At 43.4% G+C, this 10,229-nt stretch overlaps 1 protein-coding gene across 1 annotated transcript in view; it reads right to left on the bottom strand.

The window, feature by feature from the left end:
* Positions 1-307: 307 nt before the first annotated feature.
* Positions 308-10,229, bottom strand: part of CHN2 (chimerin 2) — a 356,799-nt gene continuing 346,877 nt past the window's right edge. Inside the window, 2 exon segments of the mRNA XM_075586857.1 lie at positions 308-4,512; positions 5,818-5,923. Coding sequence (XP_075442972.1) covers positions 4,341-4,512; positions 5,818-5,923 — 278 coding nt within the window. The 3' untranslated portion in view covers positions 308-4,340.

The following is a 10,229-nucleotide window of genomic DNA, read 5'->3' as shown; positions in this document are numbered from 1 at the left end:
CGCGCAGAGCCTCTGTAAACCCCACACCCCCCGCAGCGAATCTCGTCGCGCCCCCCACTTTGCGCACCGCTGATGTAATGTATGGTCCTGTCTTGGGACATTTTTAATACACATCCATATACTGCATCTCAGTGCGCTTTCTGCTCTTTTTTACTTTTTTTGCTGCATTGTGAGCTCCTTTAGGGGGGCTCACGTTTTAGGAGATTGTGGAGTTCTCCTGCGGGCGGCTGCAAGAGATCTGCAGAACACCACAGACACGTGGGACAGAGCGAGCGCGGAAATCCATATATATTGAGAGAAACAATGCTTTAAATATTCACACATTTATTGTATCATTCATGATTTAACATTGTCATAAATTACAGTATTTCAATTCATTTCACAAAATAAAACCAGTTTAAAAGCACGCGGAAACAAAATACATGGGTAACAAACAACAAATTACAACAAAAAACCCCAGCACATTTTGGCAGTAGGATAGGTCATGGCAAAAGCAAATCCCAAACTAATGAACTGCTGCTGAGCAATATAAGGATACCTTGTGTGAGTGAAGACCTTTCGTGTGTAGAAGACCAGCCTCCTTTTCCATTTGACTCTTTACGAGTAACCTGTGCCTTCCAGTATATTAGCCTCTCTGCTGGCAGAGAAGACCAACAGAGGCGCTGAAAACATTTTGAAAGAATTCGGACTGGTTGAAATGTATAAAAGAGTAACGGTATTGATCTATTTGAAGGGAAGCACCGTCCCGCTGAGCAAAGGGACACACTTTTTGAACCCAGTTCTCAAAAGTTTCATGCTTCGGTTTAGGATAATAAAATCCCTTGTTCTACAAGTTTTCATGTCCTTATTAAAAGCAAATCAATAACTTTAAAAAGTAGCAACACATTTCAATAACAGACACACTTCATATATTAGAACTATTTAGATCTCTTAAGATTTGATTTTGCACAACAGCGAAATCTGGTTAGACTCTGGACTGTTTTTATTATGTAATATAGCTCACAATGTCAAATTATACTATTATAAAAGCCAATGCTGTACTGCTAATTCTTCACAGAAGGAGGTTGCATGATGTAAAGTATTCGGATGCGAATATTTTCTATGCTGTTACATTATTATCCATTCAGACACTGACTGCTTGAAGCAAAAAATGTATCCATAAAAAGTGCAGGGCAAAAATGTAAAAGGTATTCATCAGGAATAACATTAAAGCTACAATGCTACTTCCTCACGAACTTTGTGATACAGACTGGAGGTGCTCAACTCCAGTCCAGATTGAGCCACCTGTGCAGAAGCTGCGATATCCTTAAAACCTGACCTGTTGGGGGGTCTTGAGGACTGGAGTTGAGGACTGATATTGACCACCATATTTGGGGTTGTCTTTACACTTGGATGTGTTAAAGCTTAATGACCTGGTGACTGCTGCTCCGGTCATACGTATTTTGCAATAAACACTTTATTGGTGAAAAAGTTACAGTAAGTGAACACAATTGGTCATCAAATATCTTATCTACCATTTAAAGCAATTTTTACATAGTTGAAAATATGTTGAATAGGCATTTGGGCCTAAATGTAAAAAAGCTAATTCCACAAACAGCTCTATAAAGAATTGTAAAGAATGTGCATCACACACTACAAGAGGCTGTGCAGTTATTTGGCAACCCCTAATTGGTGCATGGGGAGGGTGATGTAGTATTAGCCTGTAGAATAGAAACAGTCTCTTTCGTAACAATAAAAGTCATGATCTTCTCCCAACCTTTGTTTACATTTTTTACCCCATTAATGACCAGTACTGCTACTTACGGTGCAGACTATAGAGCAGTTCTGAGAAAAGTTAAAAAAAAAAGTGTTGTTTACTTCAGTATTTCTGCAGAATAGGAAAACGGCGAGATGACCACTCAGTGAATTATTATGTGATCAGTATGAAAAGGGAAATAAATCTGTTAAAAAAAAAAATGTATTTTTTTTTTTGCAGTAAGGGAAAGGGCTCGAATAAAAAAGAAGCAATTCAAATGGTCATCGGGATAGAGAGAACATATTTTCATCTCTCCTTGGGTGAACTCGGAAAACCACAGGAAAATGTGCTTTTGGAATTAACCCCTAAACTGCCAAAGGACCTTGGCACTCAAGGGGGTGATCAGTTTAATTTGGAATCTGACGGCCTGCTTTATTAGCAGGATTACGGTATAAATGTTTCACAAGTTCAAAGACAGCCCCACATGATCTGCAACATACGGCACTGCGGTTTTATATTACATGGGTTAGTTCGCAGTCAGTAACAAAGAATTTAACATTCTGAATTCTTTAAGCGGGGTTTTTACCTTCAGGAAAGCGATCACAAAATCACACGCATTTAAAAGTTCTTATTTTTTTTCTTCAAGAAACAAAATTTAGAACAAAAACACATCTACATTTTTATATAAATGTACTGTTTGAAATACAGACAAAAAAAACAATATACATTTAATTGAAAGCTCGGTTGTAAAACTGTAAGCAAAAAAAAAAGTGCTCATTCTTTTATTATTTGCAGATGTGGCAACGCTTACGTTTTTCAATGCCGCGGATGGTCGAGGCCCGCAAGGATTAACGTTGCAAGGGGTCCCCATTAAGAAGCATGGACACCACACAGCACGATCGCGGCAGACACTGCCCCAGCGCCGCAAACTTTTTTGGCGGCGACGCTGGAAACAGGAAGTCGCTGCTACATCTGTACTTTGCAGGCCAAAATATATCCAGCAGATCATTGTCCCCCAGCCTGTGATGCAGTACCACTGCCTGTCAGCAAAAGTACACGTCTAGAGAGAGCAGGGAAGTTCCAGTGCACGGAAGAGATCAGAGGTCACACAGTCTGCCAGCTCAGGGTATATCTGCCTACTGTATCTTCTTCTCGCTATTGCTGGGAGACAAATATGGCTGTGGCTTCTGTTGCAGCCAAGTCAATGGAAATAATAAAGCCCAACTTTCTTCTTATTCGTTGACTAAATGATGTTGCCACCGGTCATTTTTCCCAATGAAATTTTTTGGGAGACACAGAGGCAAATAGGGAGTTAAAACCAAGGTGGTTTGTCTCTGGATGATAGCCTGGTTCAAGTAAGAGGGAAAAAAATCTGAGAGCAGTGGTATTCCTGTTTTAACGATTAATTGTTAGCTACAAAACAGTGAAGGACCACATTTGTTCAGTCAAGAATTCCCTAATGCAATCTTGAAGCATTCCCAGAGAGGAGCACCAACTAAATCTAACAATGTAGAGTTGAGAAAAATGAGTGAACAGATAAAGGATTGTGGCTGTGCTGTGGAACACAATAAGAGGGCTGTATTGTACAAGCTCAGCTACTGTAACACACCTTGTGTAAAAAAAAAAAAAATACTGCAAAGGTAAAAATTAATGTGCCAAATGGAATAAGGTGAGGACTAGGAGAAATCAGTTAATGATTTACTGTGCTGATACCTGTCAGACAAGTAGCTGGTACTAACATACACGTGGGCGTTCAGGAGAAGGGCTTTTGAAAGGACAGTCCCTTTAAAGACCAACGTGAACTGATAGTAGTAGCAGGTCAATAGGTTTAATATAGGCGATTGATGCCTTTTAAAAATTGTAAACCTTTTTCGTATGATTATTGCAATCTTTGTCTAATCTCTTCTGGTGATGAGACGGTTTATTAATCCTCAAATCTACATATAATATTTGTTTTACTTTCATTCTTTGTTTGTAAGGTAATTATAATGGCATCATTAGGCCAAACAAATGATCATGAGTATGTTTCAGTAGACCCAAGCAACTTTTAAAGCATATGTAGAAAGACAAATGATTACTTTAAGGGTCAGTGAATAATTCTTAGGATGCTTTCTTTAATTTGTGTTTCTTCGTTCTGCTTAATGGGACTGCCCTTCTAAAGAATGAAAGCCATCTCATTATTAACTGTCTGAGCTACAGCTATACAGTATTCAGAACTTACAGTGCAGATAACATTTTAAAAATAGCTATGTATGGTCAACATTGCCAAATTCAATGTCAATTTCAATACGTGATTGAAAAATAATGTTTTCTACTCTTTATGATATGTTAAGAAGACTTCTTTCAATACCTATAAGGGCAAATCAAGGCAAACCAATAACTCAGGTGGATTTGTTTTCTGACCCTTCTTCCTCAATTAAAGTTAGATAGAGGCATTTGTCTACAAGACATATGTTTCACTAAACATTTTGGCATGTATCTGCAACGCTGCAGAAAGCAAAGTCCAGCTAGTGAACTTTTTTTTTTGTTGGTTTCAATGTACATCTTTGCACTGCTTTAAACTAGTCATCTAAAGCACTGCTACAAATGGCAATTCTTCATTTGTTCAGAATAAAACATCTTCATTTTGTATTAAAATCTGCACAATTTGCTTCTGGTGTCTCATGTCATTTAACGAGGTCAGTGCATTTTCTTCTGGGGGTCTCATCAAAGTGGGTCCAAAAACTATGCCAAGGTTTTCTGCACCCATCAAGTTCTCTTTATCATTCTGCGTCACCCTAGAATAGAAAGTAATGAAAAGGGTGGTCATAATGCAATGATCCCAGAGAACATGTACTTTATTATTACACAGAGATTACAGCTTGTATTTACTATATATATATATATATATATTTTTTAAAGGGACCTACACAAAGAACCTTTTCTTTTAATTTTTTTTTGTTTCTCCATAGGAGGTGACAAGCAGGGGGTCTCCGGAGCTTAACCGCACTCATTTCAGCTCCAGGAACTCCCTGCTCACTGAAATTCATAGCCCTAAAGGTGCTGCCGGTATCTCAATCCTATTTAAAGGTCCCACACCACACAAGCCAATAGGAAGCCGCAAGGGATGATGTCATGGCTTCCTATTGGCCGGCAGAACACAGGAGTTTTAAACAGCCATACTGCATGCCCCTTCACAGCTATGTATCTAGAAAAGCAGTGGGTCCCCGGAGCAAAGAGATTAATGTGGATCAGCTCCGGAGACCCCTTGCTCCGGAGACCCCTTGCTTCCTACCTATGGAAAAAATAGATTTGTAAACTTCCCCTCCTCCCAAGCGGAAATACCGCTTTAAAAAAAATAAAATCAAACATCTCCCATTTTTACAGCATAAACATTAAAACTTTTCTCTATCAAAGTCCAAAGAGTGGTGACCCAATATTACATGTAAATAAATGTATAGCTTTTTCAAATCTGACACAGTACAGTACCAGTATATTTTTAAGCCACAGAAACAATTCCATAATGGAACTGACAGTTCAGTGATGTTCTTTCAGGGAACTATTTGGGGTGGCTAAAATTGCAATAAGAACGGATATAAAACAAATTTTCATTGTCCACTTTTTTGTGCTCTCAAAAAGTGTCCTGACCAGTAAAGACACATAATGGAATGTAAAAGGTGTAAGTACTTTTAACACTATCACTGGTATTTAGGAGCAAAGTTAAATGCGGTGATGTATGGTATTTTAAGTCTAGAGATCTGTGAAAAGTCTCCAAAATGTTTTACATATTTGTTGCAAGTTTGTTTTAATTTGTCGATGTGCGTGGAAGTGAGAATAATGTTGCTGCTTTTCACATATTGACACGAAAGTCTAAAACTTTCCCCAACATGATGCAAAAAATGTCTGCTAAAGGCTTTGTGACCAGGTGCCATTGTACTAGCGAACATCTCATGCATAATGGGTATCCAATACTTGGGCAAGAAATGTTAGTGTTAGACCTAATGTACACACTTAAACACCAGGTATCTATACTTTAGCTTGGTTAATGCAAGGTATGTTAAGTATGTATGCTGAATCACTTAACTAATGACAAAATAACTTACTTCTTGAGGTGGATCATTAGGAATCGTAGCGTCTCAAAGTGTGCGGGAGGCAGCAGCAAAAGGGCTTCATGTACTGCTTCTAATCTCTCATCTGGGTTAGAGATTTCTAAAAGTAGAAAGTTTACAGGTATTGTCACTTTAGTATATTTGAGCTAATATGTACCACATTTGGTGACTCTCCAATCAACCTTATGTATACTGTAGGTTGCATGACATTCATTATTGCTGGAGCGGCTCAGTGAGTAACGGTGCCGACTCTGAGAACAACGACACTGAGCAGCAGAGCTTGGTTCATGTCTCAATGTCAGCTCCTTGTGACTTTGGGCAAGTCACTTTATCTTCCTGTGCACACATAGATTGTAAGCTCTACTTGTGCCTGCAAAGATTCTATATACTGTACAGTACCTACATGATCAGTACTATACAAGAAGAAACAGTTATTATGAAAGTATATATTCCAGTTTGTACACGAAGCATACAGATCTGCAATACCTTACAAGCCAATCCAGCAATTGGCAGTTCCAACAAAAGGACAAAGTCATATGTGTATGGGTAAATTACTGCAGTAAATAGTGGCACGATTTATAGCTATTCTGTAAAGATGTGAAGTATTTAACCTTCATTTCATATTTAAAGGAGCTATGCTTCATAAAGTATGGGAGCCCTGGTACTCTAGGTAAAAACCGGGACACATTAAAAAAAATCATTTATAAAACAAATGACATCACCAACTGCGCTTTATGTCTCCTTTATGTCTCTCCACCGCTCTCTGTCCCCCCTTCTTAGGCTGAGTCTCCGCTGGCGCTGAGGGCGCTCATGCTTGGAGAGCTCTCCAAGCATGAGCACCGGGTGTCATGCATGTACGTGCGCGTGGGGGCGGGGGGCATTGCGGGTAGTTGAGCGCGCGGGTAAGTATAGCTTATTTGTTTACTTAAGTGCGGGTGAGCGTGTGTGCCCGCGCATGAGCGCCGCGCGCACAGCGTGAGCGGGGACTTACATATAGCTATATATGTAAGTAACCGCCGCCCGCTCAGCGCTAGCGGGGACACAGCCTTACACACACCCATTCTCTCTCCCTCCCATCCCTCCATTGACGCTCCCCCCATCACTCCATTCTCGTTCCACCCTTCCCATTCTCTCTCTCCCCCATTCTGTGTGTGACACTCTCTCCCCATTCTCTCTCTCTCTCCCCCCATTCTCTGTCTCTCTCCCCATTCTCTGTGTGTCTCTCTCTCCCCCATTCTCTGTGTCTCTCCCACCATCTGTGTGTGCATCTCTCTCCCCCATTCTCTGTGTGTGCATCTCTCTCCCCCATTCTCTGTGTGTGCATCTCTCTCCCCCATTCTCTGTGTGTGCATCTCTCTCCCCCATTCTCTGTATGTGCGTCTCTCTCCCCCATTCTCTGTGTGTGCGTCTCTCTCCCCCATTCTCTGTGTCTCTCCCACCATCTGTGTGTGCATCTCTCTCCCCCATTCTCTGTGTGTGTCTCTCTCCCTCATTCTGTGTGTGTCTCTCTCTCCCCCATTCTGTGTGTGTGTGCATCTCTCTCCCCCATTCTGTCTCTCTCTCCCCCATTCTCTGTGTGTCTCTCTCTCCCCCATTCTCTGTCTCTCTCTCCCCCATTCTCTGTGTGTCTCGCTCTTCCCCATTCTCTGTGTGTCTCGCTCTTCCCCATTCTCTGTGTGTGTCTCTCTCTCTCCCCCATTCTCTGTGTGTCTCTCCCACCATCTGTGTGTGCATCTCTCTCCCCCATTATCTGTGTGTGTCTCTCTCTCCCCCATTCTCTGTGTGTCTCTCCCACCATCTGTGTGTGCATCTCTCTCCCCAATTATCTGTGTGTGTCTCTCTCTCCCCCATTCGCTGTCTCTCCGCATTCTCTGTGTGTGTGTCTCTCCCCCATTCTCTGTCTCTCTCTCTCTCCCCATTCTCTGTGTTTCTCTCCCCCCATTCTCTGTGTCTCTCTCCCCCCCCCATTCTCTGTCTCTCTCCCCCATTCTCTGTGTCTCTCTCTCCCCATTCTCTGTGTGTGTCTCTCTCTCCTCCATTCTCTGTGTGTCTCTCTCTCCCCCATTCTCTGTGTGTTTCTCTCCCCCCTTCTCTGTGTGTATCTCTCTCTCTCCCCCATTCTGTGTGTGTATCTCTCTTCCCCATTCTGTGTGTGTCTCTCTCCCCCATTCTGTGTGTGTGTCTCTCCCCCATTCTCTGTGTGTGTCTCTCTCCCCCATTCTGTGTGTCTCTCTTTCTCCCCATGCTGCCTCTCTTCTCCCCCCCATGCTGTCTCTCTTCTCCCCCCTATGCTGCCTCTCTTCTTCCCCCCCATGCTGCCTATCTTCTCCCCCCCATGCTGCCTCTCTCCTCCCCCCATGCTGCCTCTATCCTCCCCCCCATGCTGCCTCTATCCTCCCCCCCATGCTGCCTCTATCCCCCCCCATGCTGCCTCTATCCTCCCCCCCCATGCTGCCTCTATCCTCCCCCCATGCTGCCTCTATCCTTCCCCCCATGCTGCCTCTCTCCTCCCCCCCATGCTGCCGCTCTCCTCCCCCCATGCTGCCTCTCTCCTCCCCCCCATGCTGCCTCTATCCTCCCCCCCATGCTGCCTCTATCCTCCCCCCCATGCTGCCTCTTCTCCTCCCCATGCTGCCTCTCTCCTCCCCTCCATGCTGCCTCTCTCCTCCCCCCATGCTTCCTCTATCCCCCCCCCCATGCTTCCTCTATCCTCCCCACCCCATGCTGCCTCTCTCTCCCCCTCTCAAGCTGCCTCTCTCTCCCCTTCTCATGCTGCCTCTCTCTCCCTTTCTCATGCTGCCTATCTCTCTCCCCCATGCTGCATCTCGTGTGTTTCAGTTCGGGTCCCTACCTGCCTGTCTGGAACATTGGTGGAGGGGGGGAGAAGCCATCTTGAGCCCTGGCAGCAGACACCAAGGCTCCCACTGTCTCTCTGCTGAGGCTCCTCTGCCTCTAACCCCGCCCCCACCCTCTGCAGCTACAGTCAGACCGGCCTCTGTCTGTTCCTGCATTCTCTGCTCTCTGCTGTCCCCGCTGCTCTGATGGCCAAAACCATAACAGCCACAAAAAAACAGGACATTTCAAAGAATGCGGGGCAGCCGGGACAGGCATTAAAAAAACGGGACTGTCCAACTGGTCACCCTAACTCTAGGGGGAGTAAGTGACTCTCCGAATCAATGTGGATTGAGGGTTGTATTTTCTCTCAGAGAGTTTAGGTTAATTTGAGTAATGTGCGGTGATGCGGTCATTCAGTGTCGTTATATTTTATGATACCAGTGTTAAAAATGGGGAACTCCCCCCCCTTCTATTTCTGTATCCATTTTCCTTTGTGTTCTAAAAACTCAAATAAAAAGCAAGTTACAAAAAAAAAAAAAAAAGAAGGAGCTGTGCTGTTTCTTTTTCATATAGACACACACACAATCTTAGCGAGCCCAAAACCCGGTCCCACAGTATTATATTTAATATATTAATTGTGCCAACTGCAGTGCTACCGGGAAAGTGACCTGAAATACACAACAGTAAACAAAGACGCGCATCCGATATCTGTCACATTATTCTATTAATTTCTATGTTTTTTCTTCTCTTAAGTATGGGTAATTTCGTTCAATCTTTTGCCAAAACCCCACAGCAATGTTATACAGGGTCCTTTGTACTGTACTTCCCCCACTGCATAGAGAAAGCGGTAATAAAACAGCGATAGTCCGTAGCATGGGATGTGTGACATGTACAGTATGCAGGTTACAATTTAGGAGCACTATGGGCCCTATGCAGAGAGCAGCGCTATAGTAAATATGGCCATTTTTTGGAGAAATTTGCGTTGAAAACAGCAGAAAATGGCGGGTTACGAAAAACGCGCCATTTTTTTCTCCTTTTTTTTGCAGGAAGCTGGAGCTCACCGGCGAGAGGGAAAAGAAGAAAAAAAAACGCGTTTTTTTTCAAACATGTTTCACCAGCGCGCATCTCGCCGGTTGAAACTCTCCATAATCACACATGATTTTAAATGCAGTTTTCGGGCCTTTCTGCATATGGAGATAAAATCACGCCATTACAGGTACAATTTATTTACATCTCCAATTTATTTTAGCGCTGCTCTCTGCATAGGGCCCACTATATGTGTTATACATGGGCTACTGCTGGGGTGCTCAACTCCAGTCCTCAAGCTCCCCCCCAACAGGTCCGGTTTTCAGGATATCCCAGCTTCAATACAGGTGGCTCAATCAGTCCCAGCTTTAGCACAGGTGGCTCAATTAGTCCTCGTTTCAGCACAGGTGGCTCAATCAGAAGCTCGGTCTTCGGCTAAGTCTCTGATTGAGCCACCTGTGCTGAAGCTGGGATATCCTGAAAACCTGACCTGTTGGGGAGGGGGGGCTTGAGGACTGGAGTTGAGCACCTCTGAGCTACTGTAC

The sequence above is a fragment of the Ascaphus truei genome, chromosome 2, assembly GCF_040206685.1.
Source record: "Ascaphus truei isolate aAscTru1 chromosome 2, aAscTru1.hap1, whole genome shotgun sequence".
Lineage (NCBI taxonomy): Eukaryota > Metazoa > Chordata > Amphibia > Anura > Ascaphidae > Ascaphus > Ascaphus truei.
The sequence above is the reverse complement of the archived record's forward strand: the minus strand, read 5'-3'. Positions and strand labels throughout refer to the sequence as shown.